Source organism: Petaurus breviceps, unplaced genomic scaffold, assembly GCF_028583685.1.
Source record: "Petaurus breviceps papuanus isolate PSGF00001 unplaced genomic scaffold, PetGlider_PUasm1.0 91133, whole genome shotgun sequence".
Classification (NCBI taxonomy): domain Eukaryota; kingdom Metazoa; phylum Chordata; class Mammalia; order Diprotodontia; family Petauridae; genus Petaurus; species Petaurus breviceps.
Window position 1 is genome coordinate 85438551 of NW_027187419.1, and position 24334 is coordinate 85462884.

General features: G+C 36.3%; 1 protein-coding gene across 2 annotated transcripts in view; it reads right to left on the reverse strand.

Moving 5' to 3' along the window:
- The window catches only part of LOC138155384 (CD302 antigen), a 220016-nt gene that overhangs the window by 117112 nt on the left and 78570 nt on the right, over window positions 1-24334 (reverse strand). For both annotated transcript variants that reach the window (XM_069080612.1, XM_069080607.1), the window contains exons 15-24: window positions 23638-23706; window positions 21940-22057; window positions 18492-18527; window positions 17946-18121; window positions 16429-16496; window positions 15997-16073; window positions 15307-15446; window positions 7711-7816; window positions 6868-7028; window positions 5373-5502 (exon numbers count right to left, since the gene is read on the reverse strand). In XM_069080612.1, coding sequence (XP_068936713.1) covers window positions 5373-5502; window positions 6868-7028; window positions 7711-7816; window positions 15307-15446; window positions 15997-16073; window positions 16429-16496; window positions 17946-18121; window positions 18492-18527; window positions 21940-22057; window positions 23638-23706 — 1081 coding nt within the window. The remainder of the gene's footprint in view (window positions 1-5372; window positions 5503-6867; window positions 7029-7710; window positions 7817-15306; window positions 15447-15996; window positions 16074-16428; window positions 16497-17945; window positions 18122-18491; window positions 18528-21939; window positions 22058-23637; window positions 23707-24334) is intronic.

The following is a 24334-nucleotide window of genomic DNA, read 5'->3' on the forward strand; positions in this document are numbered from 1 at the left end:
AGGCTCATCTTCCTGAGTTCAAATCCAGCCTTAGACACTCACTAGCTGTGTGTCCTGGGGCAAGCCACTTAACCCTGTTTGCCTGGAATCAGAAAGACCTGAGCTCAAAGCTGGCCTCAGACACTTATTAACTGTGTGACCTTGGGCAAGTATCTCAACCTCATTTGCCTCAATTTCCTCATCTGAAAAATGAGCTAGAAAAGGAAATGGCAAACTACTCTAGGATCTTTGACAAAGAAACCCCAAATGGGGCCACAAAGAGTCTGACATGACTAATAACTAATAACAACAATAACATATAACCAGAGTATCCTTAAACTATCATCAGGTCATGGAATTTAAATCATGAAGGAACCATACAAGTAGATAATTTAGTTTGACCCCTTCAATTCATAGACAAGGAAACTGACGTTGAAAGAATTAAGTTGACTTGCCCAAAGCAATCTTCTGATTCTGAAATAATGTTCCAGTTCTTTATTTTAAAAGAAAATCCTATCTATAGCTATTCAATATATGCTAGAGGTAGAGGCAATATGGCACAGTGGCCTTGAAGCCTGACTTCATTTGTTCATGCACTCTTTTTTTTAAGCAGATATATTGCCACTGAAAAGGATTAATTTAACTTAACCTCTCTGATGCTCAGTTCCCTAATCTACAATATTGGTACTATCAAATTTGTTCTCTCTAAAACCGTGTTATACAAAAGTGAATTATGAATTATTTCTGTTGTTCAATCATTTCAGTCACTTCTGACTTCTGGGGTTTTCTTAGCAAAGATACTGGATTGGTTTCCAATTTCTTTCTCAAACTCATTTTACAGAAGAGGAAACTGAGGCAAACAGGTTAAGCGACTTGCCCAAGGTCACAGCTAGTAAGTATCTGAGGCTGGATTTGAACTCCAGCCTGGCACTTACCTACTGTGCCACCTAGCTGCCTTATGAATAACTGGCCAATTATTAATGTGAAGGGAGCTTGCTTTGCATAGTCCTTGATCTCCTACCTGCTTCTGGAATGAAACATCTTCTTCTGTCACATTGCTGGGAGTACATACCTTCCTTGCAGTTGGAATACACTGAGTCTGACAGACTATGACAGTCTCTATTTTGTGCACTCTTTCTTACTATGTCCAGAGGGTGACGATCACACATACAGTTCAGGTACCATGACTGAACTGAGAAGAGGGGGCTACATTTCCTCTTCTCTCCTTTTAGGCCCTGGATCTTGGGGGTGTTTCTGTTTCCATTTCCTTTGTCCTTCTCAGTCTCAGGTGTAGGAGCATGAGTCATGCTGACTCTGAAAGCAAACATTCTAGGCAAAATGTTGCAGTTACCCAACCCAGCAGGGAGGCCACGAGAAACTAGTGTGCTTGAGACTTGAGACCAAGGAGGGGTCTTGTTGTTGGAACTGGGGTTGTGCTCTACAGGAAACCAAGCTAAATTGTGAACCTAACGCTCTTTCCCTCTCCTAGAGACTAAGATTGTGAAGGCGGAGGGAAGGGAATATGCTTTTCACTTATTGAGGAATGTTTATGTATTTGATTATTATAGTTTTGAAGTCAATATTTCTTTGTAAAAGTTAATCCTACTGTTAGTAGCTAAATGGAAGCAGGGTAAAAGGACCCACTCCTTCCAACTGAGGGAACATCATTGGTGGGGCCATTGGCAGAGAGTCTAGAGGTTACCCATGAATCTTGGGAAGGGTAAAATGTAACATACTTGTCTTTCAGTGGGGGCAAGGTGGTCAAGTATTACATTAATGATAACAGCAGTTATGCCTAGTACACTGTTGTTCAGTTATTCCAGTCATATTCCAACCCTTCATATGATCCCATTTGGGGTTTTCTTGGCAAAGATACTAAAGTGTTTTGTCATTTCCTTCTCCAACTTATTTAACAGATGAGGAAATGGAGACAAACAGGGTTAATGACTTGCCCAGCGTCTCACAGTAAGTGTCTGAGGTCACATTTGAACTCAGAAAGAGGACTTTACACCCAGCTCTCTATCCACTGCAACACCTAGCTGCCCCAAGTACACTGTTGGTACTTAATGAATGCTTATTATTATCGGCTTAGGGTTCAGTCTTCATTCATTTTTTAAATTTAGCCAATAGTGGTTCAGTAGATTAATGTAAATCTTTACTTGGGGTATAGTTGTGGAGTATGTGACCCTAACAATGATTTTCCTCTAGAAATATCAATTCCAAAACAAAATCTGATGGAAGAAAACTACTTTACATTATTTTGATGCACCACTCCTAATAATTTAATGAGAATGCAAGATGAACCTTTGTTACTAGGGCAGCTTTGAGGAAGGCAGTCAGACCTTCTTAGCACTAAGTGCTATATGGCATGCTAAGAGGACATAGGGGAAGAGGCCGCCTGTTAGAGGACTCCTCTTTTGTAGTCTGTAAAATTAAACTGTGAAATGGATTGGCTTTTTTTTTTTCCTCTCCATGCTCTCTCCTTCTTGGGTATCTAGATTAGGGTGCAGGGAGGAGAAGAGGGGATTTCTCCTAATCTCCCATTCACCCTCAGCAGCAGAAATGGTGAGAGTAAGCAGCACTTGGCAAAGGTAGATATGTGTTGACATATAGATTGAAAGAGGGGTTCTAGGACCCTGATCCTCAAGCCCAGCCTCCTGCATACAGTGAGACTCTTGAATTCCCTAGGGAACAGGATCCTGGAATTTAGCATTCTAGCTTGAGAAAAGAAATTTCCGAGGAAGCACCTTTGGGAACTGCCCTGTAGTTAGTGATCCCAAGTTTAGAATTCAAATGTGTGAGCAGCAGCCTCTCAGAAGTCTCCCTCAATAGCATACATCTTCGAGCAGGAAGGTCATTCTGCAGCTGAAGATCTAAAACCATGTCACAAAGGGTCAAGCATATTGATCTTTCCAAATTTTCTTACTGTTGTGTGAGTTTTCCTGATAGTGCTGGTAGAAGGTGAGCCTTAGGACTACTCTCCAGCAGCCCTAAAGGTCGACTTCCCAGAGGAAGGTGATGGGCTAATTCGAGTGTGTGATGTTCCTGTATTGTTCATGGGCTTCTGTGAGCTATGCGTTTTCTGTGGTGGGTAAAATAAGGGTGATCCCATACCTGCTGGGGTAGGAGTGGTATGCTCTGACTAGATTAAAATGGAACTGGGAAATGTTTAACAACAGAAATAAAAAATACACTACCACATATATAATGTTAATTTGTGGTTTCCTAAGTCAAGATGCAGCTGGCAGGGGTATCTTTCTATTTGTATCTGATATCACTGCTTTAGATCAGCAGTGTCCACTCAAATGGAAATGGGAACCACTAAGCTATATATAAGGATCAGCATATTGACTTAGGGTTTTTTGTATTTTTTTTCTCAAGTACACTTAAAAAAACCCTTTTAAACATTTTTTGTCAATTTTGAGTTCTAAATTCTCTTCCCTCCCCTATCCTCACCCTTCCTTGAGAAGGTGAGCAATTTGATGTAGGTTGTACATGTGAAGTCATGCTAAAAATATTTCTATATTAGCCATGTTGCAAAAGAAAACAAAGACAAAAAAACCCAAGAAGAAAAACAAATTAAAAAAAAAACAACTATGTTTTGATCTGTACCCAGACTCCATCAGTTCTTTCTCAGAGGGTAGAATTTTTCTTCGTAAGACCTTCAGAATTTTGACTGTTTTAAAACGCAATATTTTCTATATTAAACTCTAAAAACTATCAGGTTGCAGAGAAGATACTGATCTGAATTGGTAGAGATTTATCTTGGAGTTCCCCATGCCAATATCCTGAATGGTTTAGTATCTATTCCATACCCAATGCGTATATTGTACACTGTGTATTGTGTTGTGCCTTTATGGGTATTAGAATCCTATTACCCACATTTGGGGAAACCTAGACTTGGGCTATAACTAACCATTATTTTTACATTTTTCTAGAGAATTCCAGGTGGGATAGGAGCCAAAGAGAGAAACTGAACCCTTTGAGATTACCTTCCAGGATCAAACTGATTCTGTGTGATCTCAGAGCTCCTGAAAGGGCCTGGCCATGGTTCATGTATTGATCTGGATTTTGTTCAGTTTTTTAAATTTATGAACTGTATTTGATGAAGTCCAGTGAAAAAGAGCTGATGCATTAGGTTAATACACCATAATCATCTTCAAATATAGCAAGAGACACAAGATTTGAGAGGCCCTAAACAGTGCTTTTTCTCTAGATTCATTGTCATGGAGCTCCAAATTCTTGGCTAGATAGGGCAGTGGCATCTGACCCATCTCTAAGTACATGGCACTTATATCTGTGGGGGCATGACACTTACGCAGTGTAGTAGTAAGCAGAGAATGATGCAACCAACTCTACTTGATCATCAACGTGTTTGCCAACTTCTTTCTCACACTACAAACTGTGATTATTGTCCATTCATTTCAGGTGTGTCCCACTCTTCAAGACCCCATTTGGGGTTTTCTTGGCAAAGATACTGGAGTGGTTTGTCACTTCCTTCTACAGCTCATTTTACTGATGAGGAAACTGTATCCATGCACGCATGGATATGTATGAATATGTACGTGCATAAATAAAGGTGTACACATATATGTGTATGTGCATATGCATGTGTGTCATCTATATATGTCTTGCTTGCTTAACTTTTATATTTTCCTTAGTGCTTAGGACAGCCTTGGGAACATAGTACTCATAGTAATCATTTGCTCACATTTTAAAAAGAAAAGCAGATATCTTGCCACTGCAAAGGATTGATGGGATTACATGAATTTTTGTTTCTAACTACTGCTGCTGATAGGATGAGCCCAAGACAGGAGGGCCCCCTTGGAACACTGGTGAAGACTATGAAGACTTGACAAGAGCAGCTAAAGAGGCATGAAAAATAGTTAAATCAATTTAACCCTAAAAAGGAATACTGATTAGGGAGGCAAAGGAATTGTACCAAGAGGAAAGTTAAGGAATGAAGGCATATGTATGTGTAACGAGATTCCCTCCATTCCCAAACTGCTCCATTGTAATTTTCGATTAGAAGGCTTTAGAAACTATAATAACTACATTATCATTGTCATTCCGGTCTTTAGAATACTATTTACTTAATAATATCACCTATTTAAAAAAAGTCATAGTGTGGTAAAAACATTCCTAAACCAAAAGAGTTAAACACTTGTGAAAGCTATTCAGGCTAGACTATTTTAGATCCTGGGATCATCTGCCTTGATAACTCAATCTGTTTCACAAAGTTGAAAAATATCTGAGAACATTATTATACCAAGTGAAGCTACATAAAGACTACATTTATACATTTCAGTGACAAACCTCTTCTGCTAAATTTCATTTTTACCTTCATATCTGCTATCACACAGATGTAACATTTGCTGCAAATAAAATCATACCTGAATATTTTTGACACAGAGATAAATTATACTGTTCTTTACAGGAAGTTAAATTCCATGTCCCAGTCAAAGCTGAATTTTGAAGGTTGAGTATCACAGCACAATGGCTGTTGGCATCTTCATCAAAAAACTAAATAAAAAAGCAAATTATTCATAATACATAAGTATGAAGATCAAGAACAGTGTAAGTTATGTTATTTTTCTGGAGAAACGATCCAGACCTAAACAGACTTTCTGAGTTTGGGTTTTTAATGTATTTCATAAAAGAACTAAATTAATTGAATTCAGAAACCCTATTGAATTCTCAAAGCATAGAGAAAACAGAATTAACTTTAAAATATTACAGTAAAGCTTTAGAGAACACCCAAACCTCCTATAATGTGATTACAACAATTCTTGTGTAATGCCAGTTTTTAGTGATCCTAACATGGAAAATATCATGGCAGACACAAGTATTTTGAATACTCTCACAATCACATTTTGGGACTGACCAATGACTCAAACTTTGCTCGTGGTGTTAAAAAACAGGAGCTAGTCTTAGGGGGTGTATGGGGATGGGGAAGGATGTGGAGAGAGGCTACAGAAGTAGCTGGTTACTATTGTAATTGATAACAATTGCACTCTTACTCATATTTATTGCCTCTTCTTTGTGATTTTTTTTTTAAAGCAATTGAGGTTAAGTAACTTGCTCAAGGTTACACAGCTAGTTATTTCTGGGTGTGATGCTAAGTATCTGAGCCCGGATTCGATCCCAGGTCATTCCGACTCTGGGGCCGGTGCTCTTACTCATTGTACCACCTGGCTGCCCTTCCTCTTTGTGATTTATATCCATTTCTTAGAGAAAAATTATTGCTCATGATTGAATTATTATCTGCCTTAGGGAAGCTGTTAAGGACTTTGAGCCCAAAGCCAAAAATTTCAAAAGATTAAGTAAAATTTTGTGCATGAATTCACAAAAACTATGTGAATTTGGTTAGGAAAATTTTTTTTTAACTTTTTTTTCCCCCAAATAACTGGAATTTAGCATTTTCTCCAACTAAAAAGGCAACTAGGTGGTGGTCTGGAGTTAGGAACATTCAACTTCCCGATTGCAAATCTTGCCTCAGATAGTTAACAGCTGTGTGATCCTGGGCAAGTCACTTAACCATGATTCAGTTTTCTCATCTCTAGAATGAGTTGGAGGAGGAAAGGGCAAACCTCCAGTTATATTTGCCAAGAAAACCCCAAATGGGGCCATGAAGAGTCAGATAGGACTGAAATGACCTGATTTTGGGAAGAGTTCCAGAGGCTTGACCACACTGACATAGGAGTTCATAACACCAAAAAGTTTAAGAACCCCTTCGCTGGAACATAAGCCTGGAAACTAGGATTCTATAATATCGTTGGAAGGAAGCAGAGATGTACAGTGGGTGTCCTCCTGCTCCTGTGGCAATATTTCATGGGAAATCTGGGCATTTAATCTAACTGCAGCCACTCTGAAATGCTATAAACTTACATCCATTGGTATCCTTTGCTCCCGTCCTTGCATTAATGCATGGAAGTTACTGTATAACAGGTTGTTATTATCAGTCCATCTGCTCCTCTTTGTTAGAGTGCTTCTGAGCAAACCGATCCAAACATTATTTCCCAAGTCAGGCAGCAAATATGTAATAAAGTCTGTTAGGAAATAAATGAAGAATTTATGCCTTATCCAAAATTAAAATATTTTAAAAATATAAGTGAACAGTAGTCTCCTTGCTTACTCACCTAACTCAACAGATACTAAGGCACTGATCTTTTTGTTCATTACAAACTCAGTAACATATTTCAGTATATAATAATATCAAACAACACAAAACATACATTTTAAGCTTCTACATATTAGACTATTTTTCCTTGTTACATAGTCTGAAGAATCTTTAAAATTCTAAATTCTTAGATTTGAAAAATATATCAAATCCTTAAGTGTCATCTAGGGTTTGTTTTTTTTTTTTTTACTGTGTCTAGGATCTGAACTTCACTGACAGTATAACCTGTTTCTACATTTTTCCTACTGCTTTCTCTTGCTATTATTCTCCTATATTTCTCATTATCCCTATCAGTCACATTCTAATCAGATCCGGTTTCCATGGGAGAGTTTCTTAACCTAGGTTTTGTGAGCTTAAAAAAAATACTTTGAGAACTGTATTTCAATACCTAAGGCAAGTAGGATAAAGTAAGAGCGCTGCGATTGGTTTCCTTTGTAATTTATGTATCTAAAAACGTAACTCTGAAAAGGAGTCCACAGACTTCCCCAGACGACCCAAGGGATCCATGACACAAAAAAGTTTAGGAAATTCGCTTCAATTCGTTATCTTACCTTGTTCACTCTGGCTCAGGACTGAAGGAAGGGTACCACCATAGGTATGACAAGCTTCCTTTGCTTCCAAAAATGTACAAAGCTTTGGTTTAACCTTTAGAAAACACTGCAAACAAAGAGCATATATAATCTGTAAGGAACAGGGACATGAAAGCTCTTATTTTATTTATCTAAATACCTTCTAGAGGACTTAGTTTCAGGCCATGAGGATACCATCCACATTTACCATTTGAATTTAAAGGAGGAACTCTATGTAAAACCAAATCAAAGCAAATCTCTCTGTATACTAAACTATATATTTTAAAGATACGGTTAAAAAAAGATATGGTGATGCTTCCTTCTCTCTCAGCAACGAAACATCCACTATGAAAATTTATGTAAGCCCAGCACTACCAATCAATCAACATTTATCAAATGTCTACTGTGCATCAAGCACTCAATGCCAAGTGCTAGGGATAAAAAAAAATGGTGAAAGAACCTTTAACAGCTTATAGAGGGAGATGTCAGGCTAGCCTCTTTCTTATTATGAACAAACACAAAGGCTATATCAAGAATGTTCTTTATAGCACTGAAGTTAAATTACACAAAGAGAGAGGATCCTAATGAACTTTAAACTCTATTTATATCCCTTTTATGATGTACATGGTTCAATTTTGTTTCGTTGTAGTTGTACAAGTATTATTTCAGATTTTATTTTTTAAAGTAGCATCTCCTCCCTCCCCCTAAAGACAAGTAGTGTTAAGTAGTGGATGGAGGGGGTGGTCTTGGAGTCAGGGAGGCCTAAGCTGAAGCTCTGCTTGGACACATACTAGCTGTGTGACCATGAGCAAGTCACATTAACCTGCAGTGACTCTAAGTCTATAATGTGGCCAATGAGTTACTGTTTTACTTGGGAAGATGGGGTTTTCACATCAGGAATTCTTTACACCCAGTTACTAGCCCCACTCTTCCTATGAACTACACTTCTTGTTTTATAGTTTTATCATATTGATAGGCCATAGGCTTTGCTTCCCTCCTTCCTTATTGTGGGACATTTGGGTTATTTTTAATCTATTTTAAAATATACATATATCAACGTGTGTGTCTATACACACGCAGAAAGACACACACACTTTCAAACAATAACAAAGGCCTATCTTTTTTAATGCGAACATTTTAGTCATCTTGCTCTATGGCAGTGAGATCTGCCTTTGAAACATTAAAGATGAGCACCACACAGTTGGCAAATGTGAACAAGATATAATACATAAGCAATGAGGAACTCCTTAGGGGAAAAGGAAATGTACAACAGAAATGCAATTCCTTGATTTCTGGAGAAAAAGCAATGAAGGGTGCTATCAAGTTGGATGGACATCCAATTGTGAACTTCTGGGAGAATATGGATGAGCTGTGATCTGTGTTATCTGAGGTAACTCATGAATCGACGAGATTATGGATCCACTCCTGTATTTGTGGCTAGAAGTGACCTCAAAGTCAGGAAGCCCTGTGTTCAAGTCCCATCTCTGACACATAATGGCTGTGAAATTCTTGGAAAGTCACTTAACCTCTCAGTGCCCCGGTCTACTCTCTAAGACTATAGGATGCTGAACTGTCCTGATCTACAAGGACAGAGGGAGTGCCTTACTGGAAGGCCCCTATACCAATAAAATCATTGGTTTTTGAAACTTTGAAAACCTATTTATCTGGAGAACACATGCATATAAAACTATACAGAAGATCATTGCACTATTTTTCCTTCTATTTTTGATCATTTCCTTGGGGCATAGGGCCTGAATCAGAATTAAGTCAATGGGTACAAACAGTTTTCTCATGTGTGTGTATGTGTGTGTGTTTGTGTGTGTAATGCAACATTCTAAATTCATTTTTATTATTTTTACTAATTTACTAGTTACATAATGATCCTTAAAATTTATTTCATTAAGCATTTCTTTCATTGCTTGTGAGGTCCCACATTTTTTTAATGCAAATGCAAAACATTTCCTCAAGCATAAGCTGTCTCTTTTAATAACAAAAGAAATGGAATCTGGGTCAAGTGTATATTTAACAAATGTTGGTTAGATTAGACGGCCTGAATCAGGAATTTCAATGCTGCAGATATTCCTTCTACTAATGTGGCTCAAGTAACCTCTATGCTTTTTCTGCCCTATTAGCTTCTTATCCATATTTTCCACAAGTCTCTCCCAGAAGATCCACTTAAGTTATTGTTGGTCTTCCTCTGATTCTTTTACTATTTTAGTGGTACCTGTCCCCACTTGGGCGGTCCACCTGTAATATCTCATCTTGCTACATGACATGGTAATTCCTATTTTAGCCATACATGTCCTTGACAATGTATTTTACATGACTTCTCATGTGCAAGTCATTATCAGTAACAAACAATAGCCTGCTTAGGTCCAGTATATGTCTCATCACTATTTCCTTTGCTAGGGTAAGTAATCATCAGAAGGCTGCTGGGTGGTGCAATGGATAGAGAGCTGAGCCTCAAATCAAATCTGGCTTCAAATACTATCTGTGTCACCGTGGGCAAGTCACTTAACCCTGTGTGTCTCAGTTCCTCATCTGTAAAATGAGCTGGAGAATGAAATGGCAGACCACTCCAGTATCTTTGCCAAGAAAAACTCAAACGAGGTCACAAAGAGGCAGACATGACTGAAATGATTGGCTAAATGATAGAAGGGGAAAATGACAAATGTTGGAGGGGATGTGGAAAAATTGGAACATTCATTCATTGTTGGTGGAACTGCTAACTGACCCAACCATTTTGGAAAGCAATCTGGAATTATGCCCAAAGAGTTATTAGACTACCCATACCCTTTGACCCAGCAATATCACTACTCAGTCTATTTCTGAAGATAATTAGAGAAAAAGGCAAAGAACCTATATGTTCTAAAATGTTTAGAGCATCTCTCTTGGTGGTGGCAGAGAACTGGAAATTGCAGGGGTGCCCGTGAATTGGGGAATGGCTGAATAAGTTGTGGTATATGAATGTGATGGAATACTACTGTGCTACAGGAAATGATGAACTTCACCATCTTAGAAAAACATGGAAAGATTTACATGAAATAATGAAGACTGAAATGAGCAAAACCAAGAGAACACTGTATACAGTAATAGCATTGTTGTTTTAAGAACAGCTCTGAGTAAGTTTTTCTATTGTAAATACCCAAATTAACTATAAAGAACATATGAAGAAAGATATTATCTGCAACCAGAGAAAGAATTGATGAATAGAAGTATGCATAGAATGACTTTACACATACATATACCTTTTTGTGTCTAATGGTAGTCACCTTTAGGGTGAGGTTGGGGGGGGGTGGAGAGGGGAGAAAAAGAAAAGGTAGAAAAAAAGACATTTACAGGATAATTTTGTTTATATTTGAAAGGAATAGCAACTTGCCCACAGCAGATTTGCAGTTTCATGTACAATCATCTATTTTATTGTACTATGTTATGGAAATGCTTGTTTTATTCCATAAATTAAAAAGAAAATTTAAAAAGAAAAATATTTCTTGATTAACTAACAAAAGCATAAGCTTTAGAGTCAAAGGACATTGGTGTGAATCCTGGCACTGCTGCTTATTACCAATGTGACCCGAGGCAAATCATTCAAACTTTTTGAGCGTTTTTTCTTCATTTATAAAATTTGTGCTTGGATTATTAGGGATGGGGAACCTGAGGCCTGGAGGCCACTTGGATTCAGTCAAAAGGCCACACTTAAGGATCTAGATATGGAGTCAAGGCTGCAAGTTCCCCCACCCCTGGATCTAAAGCCCCTTTCAAATCCAATAACTTCAACTTGTAGTGCTCATGACATATATAAACAGACTTTCAAAAAGATAATTGCATCTCGTGTACTGACATTCATTGCAGAGTATGAAAATTGGGGGAATTCCATTAAGAATTTCACAACATCCTTCAAAACATACCTTGATAGTGATTTTCAAATTGAGAGTAGGCTCTGAATAGAACTGATGCTGAAATATTTGGTTTGACATCATGAAATGAAAGAAGACCAAAAATTTGTAGACTATTTAGAAGCTTCCCAAGAATCACATGAAATCTTTTTTCAAGAAGGGGTACTGTTAAAGCACTAAGAATGGTAGGCAAGCATCATTTTAAAAAAATGTCTATACTTTGATGGACAGCAAACAACTGGTTACAGTTTCATTTGAGAAACAGTTTTTTGGTGTACAATTAGTTTCCTAACTGCTAAGAATTAAGTCAAAATAATACCAGGTTAGAAAAAAAATAAGGACAGGGAGACCTTCCAAGAAATGACAGCAACTCCAGCTAAGCCTATTTAAATAAACTTTTGAGTCTGAAAAGAAACTCCATTTTTACTTAACAAAAATAAAGACATTTCTTTTATCCCAATTACTTAAAGGAGTTTAATTATGGTTAAAATGTCCCCAAAACTGATAAAATCAGGAGGCCCCAGAACTCACAACCTGCCTTTGTCAGTAAACACTTAATTTCTTTGCTAAGCAAAGCGGTCAACAAGCTAGTATTTTTGACAGGTTTCAAACCCTTCCCTTACATATTCTTCCTAAATTGAAGTTCAGAACTCTTTCCAATGTACTATACTGCCTCCCAATGAAGCATCTCTAGGGTGTTTATAGATGAACCTAGGATAACAACAAACAGAATGGAACAGATCATGCTTAGAGTAGCCTATTTTCACTGTTAATGAGAGTGGAACTGCTACTAACTGGATTCTACCAACTCAATACTGAATATGTCACTTAAGATGAGACTGGTTAGATAGAACTGCTCTTCCCAAACACACACACACTAAAAAAAAAAAAAAGGAATCCGTTCCCAAGGCAACAATCTTAAAGGCATTTGGGGATCAATTTTTAAGAAATCTCCAAAAGAAAAAAGATGAAAACATAATGAGAGAGAGAGAGAGAGAGAGAGAGCATAGATGGTACTGTTACAAAAGGCCACACAAGAAAACCGATCCGATTGTCTTCTCTCTCATCTGCAGAAAATCTTTGTGAGAATAGTCTATGTCTGCACAAAGAGGGTCTTTTATGAAAACATGAGAATGCATCAGATAGGTTTTAAAGATGATTTTTTGAGGTAGCTGATTATATTTTTAAGGTAATAGAACTGAAAGGTATAGAAAATCTAAGAACCTGCTGTGTTTATTATCTAGCAATTTAAAAAATCAAAATATTTGTATCGATACAACAAAATACAGCCCAGAAAATTTTTAAGTTTCCTTTCTTCAAAGTGTGTGACATACACATGTTTTATAAGTATATATGTGTGTCTATATATACACATATATACTTTTATATGTATACACACATATAAACACAATTATATACAAATGCAACTACAGAGGTAACACTGTTTATTCAGCTGAGTTTTCATACCAAGAGGTAACACTGTTTATTCAGCTGAGTTTTCATACCAAGAAGTATAAAATAGAGATGTTCGTCTATTTTGTTCACTAGTGTCCTGAAAGATGTCCTGTTCACAGAATAAGCAAAAGAAAAGTTTTTCTACTGAGGTTGACTTTTCCCAAATGATCCTATTCATAGATGACTCAGTACAAAGTACTGTACTGGTTACACACCAAAGCATTACAAGCCTCTTTAGTCCTGAGAACACAAAAGCCAGTTTCTAATTATCCACACATTAAGTATAAAGTGGATGAAACATTCAGAGGGATAGAGTCTACCAAACTGGTCTGGCAATACATAAAGTTTAAACTGTCACTGTGGATGGGCAGTGAACTCTAGAAATGATTGGGGGAAAAAATATCAGAGGATCATAGATATGGAAGAAGAAAGGACCTAAGAAGCCATCTCACCCAATCTTCTCATTATATAAAGAAATGATGTGATTTATCAACAAGGGTGATAAGAACCATAGGTGGGACTTGATCTTAAGTCCTCTGACTTTAGAGCTAATACTTTTTTCATTGAACCACACCACACAAGGATAGACCAGACCAAGTTTGTGCAATCACTAAATCCTTTCAATTTTCCCATACTGTCACCACAAAACCCTATCTTTTCTAAATTTCAATACTGCCTTGGTGATGCTATATAGATATAATAAAAAGATGATTCAAGATTGCAAATGACCCAAAGAGGATAGAAAGATTCATGCTATGGAGTAAATGCTTCAGCATCTGACCCAAACTGATGTGTCTGTGAGATACTGCATAAACCATGCTATGGAAGACACAGAATACATAAGAGCTAGGATGCTGATGATATAATAAGAATGACAATCAATGGGGGGAAGCCTGAGTGGTGCGCTAGTACCTCTGAGATAGTAAAACATCAAGAGGAAGACCTCCGGAATCTTTGATGGAATCTCTACGAAGTATTAAAAAAAAAGACAAGGATAATAGTTGAACAGCATAGGGCTTACTCATTTACTTTTTAAAAGAACAGCAGCTTTCCTCCAAAGAGGGCAGTTTTTTTTCCCCCCTAAATCCAGTAATTTATGAAAGGAAGCTTGATTCTGCAGTCTGCTGGCTTGTTTGAATCTAAGAAATAAGAGGTAAGCTTGCAGCTGCATGCATTTCCCATTCAGTACATTAAAAAATATATCATTAGGAAAAGACTTGTCTTACTTAAATTCATTCCTGTCTCAAAGGATAGGTATATATGTACTTTTCTACTGATTCCTACCTTTCTCTGCTGTTACCTGTATATCACTAGGTTATCGATCAGCATTTGTTTAGAGATACTCCATCAATTTTGTGTAATTATATTTCAGTGTCTACCTATAGATTTAAAAATTTTGAAAAATATTTCATTTAAGGGGTTCAGTCTATGTTTGAGGTTGTCATATTGACCAACATGAAGCACACTGACCAGCACACAGTAAACACTTAATAAACACTGATTGATTGCCTAGTATGTTTGTCCATGTTGCTGTGATATCATCTGGGGTATACAAATTCAATACCCTTAGGTTTTAATTGCTTAACATACTTTTTAACACTATGTAATCAAACTGCTTCTTAGTCTTTTGCTATGAATTTGCTTTTCCTGAATTTTCACAAGCGTGATAAACTTTAGGTTATTCTCTTGTTTAAAAAAAAAAAACAAACCAAAAACAAGAGCCAATAAAGAACAGATTTTTGTTACAGATGCCCCTGGTATTCAGTTGCAATGCATTCTTGACATTATTTCAATTTGAGTCATTCTTTCTCGATCACTAAGAATTCTGTGGGACAGGCTGAAGAGAAAATGTATGAGCAAAGAACTATCAGCCAAAGTAGAGACAGTTTCATACTTGCTTAGAAAATCAGACCTAGTCATCCAATCTATCATTTCCACTGGCTCACCCACTTGAGTTAAAGATTTTTTTTTAAACTAGTAACAGAAAGGAAGAAAAAATTTACAGAATATTAACAACTCATTCTCATCAGTCCTCTCAAAGTATCTGCTGTTATGATCTCACACAATTTCTACTACTGAAGTACAGATGGTCTTTGAAATTATCCAGTAGTTTTTCCAGGACATTTATTTGCCTAGTTAACATTCTACTCCATTCATCAAAGGTTCTTGCTAGTGTTCTGAAAGCACTACATGGTTAGGGGTACAAAGTAACAGTTCTCCCTCTTACCTTGTCCTTAAATGAAATCCATTCCCCAGAGCACTGGACTTTAGATGCCGATTGTGGAGTATGTTTCTCTAACGAAGATACATTATTTTTTTCACATATGAAAGGAAGCTTGATTCTGCAGTCTGCTGGCTTGTTTAAATCTAAGAAATAAGAGACAAGCTTGCAGCTGCATGCATTTCCCATTCAGTACATTAAAAAATATATATCATTAGGAAAATACTCATCTTACTTAAAAATTCATTCCTGTCTCAATGGATGGGTATATACCTGTACTTTTCTACTGATTCCTGTCTATCACTAGGTTATCACATCAGTATTTGTTTAGAGATACTCCACCAATACAATTAAGCGGTGGGGGTGGGGGTGGAGGAAAATGGAAATTTATTTTGGACCCACTGGTTTATTTTATTTTTAATTCTGGCCACTAAGGCAGCTGTAAAGACAACTGACATATTTTATTTACAAATGACCACATTAGTATAGCAAAGAAAGTCAAAACGTTCACAGAGCAAAATATTTGTATTTTTAGTGGTAGCTTAAACTATGGAATCTCATGTCACCAGTCAGATGTATAAGCTACATAATTGATACAGAATATAAACTTGAGTGATTCATAATGAAGCTACTGATTTGAACTTATCCAATTCATCACTGTACACTAAACATTCAAGGATTCAGAATCAACTTTACCTCTAAACCAATTCTTGGAAGAGATGTACCAGCACTCCTTTTCATATACCATAGGAAAACGATGCCATGCATGAAAGCTTAAAGAAAAAGGCAGATAGATCACCCATTTCCCCATGTAACTTTTGCCTAAAATATCCACTGTTTTCTACTATCACGGATTATAATTTTAAATTCAACATGTTAGTGATAAAATAATACATGAGCTTCTTTTTGAAGACAGCATGCTGGAAAGAATTCTAGGGCCATCTTCAATGTGTTTTGTTTTTTTGGGGGAAGGGGGGGTGATACAGGAATGTGTAGCCACCCAGAACATCATTCATTTAGTAACATTTTATTTTTAAATGGTTAAAACCATTATATTATGGTCAATAACTAGCTAACACTAGTCTTCTTAAAGGGACAGTTATTTAAAAAAAGTAACATATTACATACCTCATATCATGATAACTTCTTAGGTTATCGAGAGTTTTAATCCACCACTTCTGTTGGTCAGTAGATAGCTAAAAAAATATGAGTTGCTATATGATTGCATCAGTTGAAATGCTAACCTCTGGACATCTAGCTATTACCAGTTGTAAAGTTACAACATAGAAATAATCAATAACGGTCATGAAATTAACTGAATTTTTGAATGCTAAAAATATGTGAAGTCACCTATTCTGTGCAATTAATCCCCATTTCCTAACAGCTCAACCCATGGTGCCTTGCACATTAATACAAGGTAAAAATGTTTGTTGAATTTCTAAAAGAATTTTCTCACAGTGGGGAAAAAAGCCCTAGAAACACACCAAGAAGTAATTATCCTTTGGCCTATTCTTTAGTATCTGTTTTTCGAAGATGATTATGTACTGCATCGAAAAGGGTAGATTTCGCAGTAATATTTAGAGCTAATTAAAATTATTACATATTTTAAGGAAATTTGAGGTTTTAATTTTTCCAAGATGTAGAAATGCTATCTACTTTATGATAACCTATGAAGTTAAGATGGTCTACAAAAATTCATTAGAAATTCTATTTCCTCAAGACCTTACCAGATAATTAATTTTCTAAAGATATGAAAAAAATCTCAATAGAGAACCCTAATGTACCAAACTAAAGGATAGAGTTTAGACAGTATTTTGAAAAACTTAGGTAAAAAAATCAATCCAGCTAGTTACTGCTAAATTTCCTGACATTTAAAAATAACATTCATCATTGCCTCCAAGTCTCTGGCTTAATTTCTAATCTGAAACCTAGGTTACATCTTGTTAAAGGAGTTAAGTTAATCAATTTGCCTAAATTTGTCATAAAAACTGTATCTTGAAGTAGGTCTTTAATATAAAAATAATAATTCCAGTTTTGTGTAGAACATAATTTTTTTTAGCACTATAATACCACATAGAAATAAGAAGTGGCCTAGGGGCACGAATGATATTTGATGGGGTTTATTTGCTTAACTATCATTCATTATAATGTCTATTCATACTTAGGTAATCATGAGTCTGGGTTAAGTGCTGAGCAATGCTATCTGATTTCTTGAATTTGATTTTTTGGGGGCTTCACAAATTAGTGGATATTAGAATGAAAGTTCATGGAACAATACCTTTTGAAGGTTTTAGGTGACCTTGAAGTTAGAGAAACTATTCCTTAACATTTATAGGCTATACTTGGCAGCTAGGAGGGGTAGTGTATACTAGGCCTGGAGTCAGTCAGACTAATGTGCAGATTTGACCTTAGACACTTACTAGAGGTGTGACCCTGGGCAAGTCACTTAATCACTGTCTGCTTCACTGTCCTCATCAGAAAAATGAGGATAATAAGAGGACCTACCTCACAGAGTTGTTGTGAAGATCAAATGAGATAATATTCATAAAGCACAGAGCCTGGTTTATGGTATGTGCTTTATAAATGTTATTTATTATTATTATTACTTTTAAAAGAAGAAAAATACATATGCTACGTATCCTTACATTTGCAATTTTGTCTCGGATGGCATTTAGTGCAGTGAGAGACTTCAGAGTAGCAAGAGAGCTTTGATTACTTGCGCAATATAGGGCTGCTTCATCATAGTTCAAGTGAGTATCACGAACAAACCAGTATTCACTGTCTTCAATAACAACTGGAGGTCCATGAATTCCAGCCCTATCTAAAAGTAAAGGGAAAAAACATCATTAATGGATCAATAATTAAAAAAAATAAGAAATCCACACATTTGAGAAGATTATAGAATTCTGGGAAATCTATTCTGTGATCTAGAGCCTGAAGGCATCTTAAGAGATCTATTTGTATCCTCTTCATTTCATAAAAATGAAACCAGTTTAGAGAGGTCAAGTAACTTGCCCAAGGTCACAGTGCTGAAATGTGGCTGAGAAAGGGCTACTACATCTATGGCTGGACTTGGCATAATAATGATATTTTAACTGTAACATAAAATATATTATATTTAGAAATATTAAAAAAATAAAAGATACTTTATTTGTGAGGTATAAAAAGCATGGCATGTTTCCTCAACTTACCAGGGTTGAACCACTCTGGTATCTTTGGAGTGTGTCCTGCACGACAAAGAAAACGTACTTTTAGTACATTTGTGATCACATGTCATAATTAGGATCTTAAAAGTGCATCAAAAAGGATTCCTGAGATTATTCCACTTCTGGTTAAACCCTGTCATTTCAGGTTAGGACTAGAACTAAATAGGCCTAATATGACCTAGGATTTTAATCTTTTTAGTGAATCAAGAATGGCCTGGTTTGTCTGCAATACAGATGGAAGGAAGGGTAGAATCAAGAGAGAAATTTTAAAAGGAAGATTGATACCAGAATGTGGAGGGACTTAGGAGTTTCAGGATCAAGAACTTATCATCTATGAGAGGCAATGAGGAATAAGGAAAGCTTCTGTATCAGTGGTACTAAATTTGAGATGTTTCTGGGACACATAATTGGAAATATCTAGTATCATCATTTTTTGGTCATTATTGTCATTGACATGGTTTCACTATCTGCACTGAATATTCCTCTTGCTGTTTAAAATGGTCTGTATTTCTTTTCTTTTCTTTTTTTTTTTTTTTTGCTTTTTGGAGTGGGGAAGGAAGGGCAATTGGGGTTAAGCGACTTGCCCAAGGTCACAGGGCTAGTAAGTGTTATGTGTCTGAGGTCACATTTGAACTCAGGTCCTCCTGACTCCAGGGCTGGGGCTCTACTTATTTCGCCACCTAGCCACCCTCTGTATTTCTTTAAGGAGCAGTTCGTAATCAAATTTTTACAAGTCTTTTGTGTACTTTGGAAAATTGACCTCCAGATACTTTGTGTATTTTTTAAGGATTTGAGATGGGATTTCCCTATTATTATGTCTTAGAATTTTTTATTGTATAGAAATGCTTTTGACTTTTGAGGGTTTATTTTGTAGCCTGCAACTTTGCCAAAGCTATCAGTTGTCTCATTTAATATCTTTATTGATTCATATCATCAGTAAATGGGGATAGTTTTATCTCCTCTTTGAATTACTTTCTCTTATCTTATTGCTATTGCTAACATTTCCAGGGCTACATTAAATAATAGTGTGGGGAGTAGATATCCTTTCTTTATTTACTCTCATATTTACTGGGAAAGGTTCTAGTGTGTTTCCAACACATATGATACTTATATTTGATTTTAGATAGATGTTATAATGTTAGAAAAATATCCCTTTATGATTATACCTTGTAGGGTTTTCAGCATAAATGAGTATTGCACTTTGTCAAAGTCTTTTTCTGTATCGAAATAATCACATTTTAGATGTTTTTGTTTTTAATATGATTATTTTGATTTTCTTCTTTCTACTGAACCATCCTTGCTACCCTGCTATAAATGCAAGTTGTAATAATGATTTCTTAGATTTATCACTATAATCTGACAGGATTTTATTTAAAAATTTTAAATTGATATTCATTAATGGTATTAGTCTATAGTATAGAGTTCTCCTTAACTGGTTTATATATTAAAACTAGATTTCATAAAAGTAATCTGGTAGGGTACTTTTCCCCTCATTTTTCTGAGAATAAATTGTTAAGTACTTGATACTAATTGTTCTGTAAAAGTCTGATAGAATTCTACTGTGAAACAGAACTGGGACATTCCCCTCTGTCTCCCCATCTACTCCCTCCCCCCACTTTAACAGTTCTCTATCTACTTCTTTTTCTTTTTAAGAGATTGGATTAAGATCTGTATTTGATCTTGTATTAATTCATATAGTTTATATTTTTGAAGGCATCCCTCTATTTCTTCCATTCTCATTTTTGTTAGCATATAACTGCGTAAAGTAGGTACTGATAAATTACTTGAATTTCTTCTGGTTTTGTTGTGATTTCACTTTGTTCATTTACTATTTTGTTGGTTTGATTTTCTGCCCTTTAAAAAAATCAGACTAGCCAAAGATTTACCAATTTTATCAATCTTTTTAATGAATCAGCTTTTTGCTTTATAATTTCTATAGTTTTTTGGTTTCCAGTTTATTTCCCCTATAATTTTTATTATCTCTTATCTTATGTCTGCTTTCTAGTTTTTAAAAACACATTTTCAGTTCATTAATGCTCTTTTTCTACTTTGTTGACATGTTTATAGTGATATAGTTTTCCCTCTGAGAACTGTTTTAGATACATCTCAAATTTTGGTATGATATTTCATTATTATCTTTTTCACTCACAAAATTATTGGTTCTCTGATTTGTCCTTTGACCCTTCTAACTGTATTTTCATACACTTTATGCTTCATTCTAATTGGACGACTCTGTAGTCCCTAATCATGCCTAGTACTTTCCTGCCTCAGTCTCTTATTTGTGCTTGTTAGACTGTCCCCTTTTCCTCTTCTTTGCTTGTTGAATTCCTACTTTTCTGGAAATGGAGATTCACTGAATATCTTTTAAGCAGGGTATATGTATGGTAGGGGTTAGGAACATCAGATCTGTGTCTCAAATGGATTTGGGCAGTTATGTTAAGTGTATACTATGGAGGAGAAATATGTTTGGCAGAGATCAATTAGCAAGTGATTACAATAGTCCATAAGAGCAGTGTTGAGCACCTAAACTTTGGTGGTGGGCAGGTGAAGTGAAGAGAAAAAAAAAACGAAGAGAGGTGCTTTAGAGGTAGAATTGACAAGACATGGCAACTAATAATGTGCTAGTAGTAAAGGGAGAGAAAGAATTGGTGATGATTATCTTTTTCACTCACAAAATTATCGATCCTCTGATTTGACCCTTCTAACTGTATTTTCATACACTCTACACTTCATTCTAATTGGACTACTCGGTAGTCCCTGATCATGCCCATATCAACCAGATAAGGGTTTGTTCTTCTGTGACTGGGAAGATGATGTGTTCAGTTTGAGGTGCTGATAGGACATCTAGGTGGATCTCAGACTAGGAACTCACAAGAAAGAGAACAGAGCTGGGTTAGATTTGGGAATCATTTTCATAGAGGTGATATCTGAACAAATGGAAATAGACTTGGAAAGAAAGCAGTGAGAGGAGGAAAGAGGATTTAAGAAAAGAGGATGGGGATAGACCTCTATTCAGAAGATCAGAGGAAAATAATGATCCATCAAAGCAGAACAAGGAGGAGGAGAACCAGAGGAAAGCAACATTGAGAAGCCAAGGAAGAAGAGAATATCCAAGGATATTCAAGAGAGTGGCCAAATTTGTCAAATTCTTCAGAAATGTCAAGAAGAATAAGGACTAAGAGAAAAGGTCATTTAGCAGCTAATTAAGAGGTAAGCGATGACCTTTGAGAGAGCAGTTAAGGAGAGTGAGGTGGGTGGACTACAGAGAAGTTTCTTTTCCCTTTAAGTCAAAATGCCAACCCTTGTTGAGAAATTTTTTAAAAAGCACACTTTTTATCTTCATTCTAGTCTTTGTCTTTTAACCTAAAAATAGGCTACATATGCTAGTTCTCTGTAGTATGCACAATGTGAAATCAATACCACAAAAAATTACCTTTTGGTATCTGGCATGCCCATTCAAGTTTTATATCACAAGCAAAAGGTCTTAAGTAAATAATCAAGTCCCTGTTTTCATACAAATACCAACGTCTTCTCCACTGCATTTGGCTGACCTATAAAGAAGGGAAGTAATCACGAAATGCATTAAGATGTCCAGGAGACATTTTATTTTATTTAGAATTTGCTCAAAGGTCAACATATATTCATATAATGTGCATGGTTACCGTCACCTGGAAGATCCAGGCAGTCATTTCTGTATGAGACCCTATTCATAAAAGATATTTTATCTTTTCCTGGGATATAAAGTGAGAGGTTGATAAAAATAGGACTGCTCTTACACAGATAACTAAAACATCTAGGTTTTAAGTAAAAAGAGCCTAATAATGACCATGTCTTACAGTTTTTTTTTCCTCAGTCCTCATCCTCCTTGAGCTCCCTGTTGCAATGGACATCACTGAGGAGGCAGCATGGTACCTGGGAGGAATGCTGGGTTTGGAGCCAAAGGATCTCTAATGTTCAAGTGCAAGTTCTGTCGCTTATTACCTGTGTAACCATGGGGAATCATTTAATTTCTCTGGGCCTGAGTTTTCTCATCTATAAAGTCAGTGAGTTGGGCTAGATGACCTCTGTGGTTTTTTCCAGCTCTAAAACCTATGATTCTATGACTGCCTCATTTTTCTTGACTCTCTCTCATCTTTTGCTTTCTGATATACTACATTCTTCTGGATTTCCTCCTCCTTTGATCATTCCCTCTAGAGATCTTCCTCCTGCAATTCCTAATGGCCCCATCATTTTCCCAGTCATCTGGTCTCAACCTTAGGTCTCTTTACCTCTCCCTTCTTTCTTGCTCACCATTCTCAATCAGTCATCAGGTGCTACTGATCCTTTCTTTGCAGTGTCTGTACACATCCTTCTCTTTCTGTCACCATTATCACTATTCCATTTGAGGTCTCCATCCCCTCATGCCTAGATTATTGAAATGGTTATTCAATTGGCCTCCCTAAATCCTGAGTCTCCTGACCCTTCAAATCAAAAACAGATTGAGCTCCCTAAAATTATCATTTTGATTTTTAAAAAGATCATTGGCACACAAACTTTCTGGCTCTCTGTTGTTTAAAGGACAAAGTCCAATTTCCTTATCCTGAGATTTGAAGGTATATATAACCTAAACTTGGCCACCCTTTCCAAACATCTTTTGATACTACTCTGTGTGATCCCTTTGATCAGCCAGGTTGGTCTACTCCCATCTCCTGCTGAATATAGCTTATATTTTCCTGTCTTTGAACTTTTGCTTATGCCATTTATCATGACTGGAATACCTTCCCTTGTATTTTATTTTCTACCTATCAAAATCCCTTCCATCTCACAAGGTCGATTTCAAGGGCCATCTGTCTTATGAAGACTTTCAAATATGGAACTTCCTCTCTGAGCTCCTAGAGCATTTACTGTCTGTACTACTTACTTGGCCACTTTCTTATTGTGTCATATAGATAATTATTTTTTATGTACATATAAATTTGATTATTAGATAAATGTGGCTAAATGTTGACCTAGGATATCTTTTAAAAAATTCTCAGAGGTCATAACATAGGGTTCTTTCACATAGTGAACACTCACTACATATTTCTGACTGAAAAAAAAAAACTACCATATTTTTAGTAAGTATCCTGTGGTAGCCAATCATGCAACTTACTTTGAAAGCAGCACAATCTCTGATGTCATAATCTTCCTGAAACTCATTTGATATGACCACAGTAGACACCTGCAGAAGAAGAAAGAGAACTCAGAATTACATTTACCTGATAAAGATCTGCAGTTCAGAAGAGCAGTTAGTACATGGGGTTCCAGAAAGGTTATACTCCCAGAATTTAGGATCAAGGTTAGAGGGCATATTTTATGAAGCAGAAATCAGTTAAATCAGCTGGCTGCAAATGTAAGCCAATTGCAGAGATCATTTATAAATGGGTTTCTGGTAAGTTCAGTGTATCTCTCAAGTCTACAAAGAAAGCAAAGTGTCTCCCCCCAAGTGTCCACTAAGAAGACTGAAAACTATATACATTTCTATAGTGCTTAACAGCCACAGAAAGCTTTATAATTATCACAGGATCATGGATTTCCTGCTGGAAAGGAGATCATGGGTATCTAGACCAAGTCCTTTCCTTTACAGATGAGGAAACTGAGAACCAGGAGGTTAAGTGATTTGCCCAAAGTCACATAGGTAGTAAGAACCTAGAATCTGAACTGAGATCCTCTGTCTTCAACTATTCTTCCTACTGAATAATGCATGCAATACCCATTTAAGGCAGTGTATATACTGCTTCCCCCATTTTATAGATAATTATTACTTTGAACTTAAAGGGAAAGCTAAAGCAAGTGTTTAAGTGACTTCT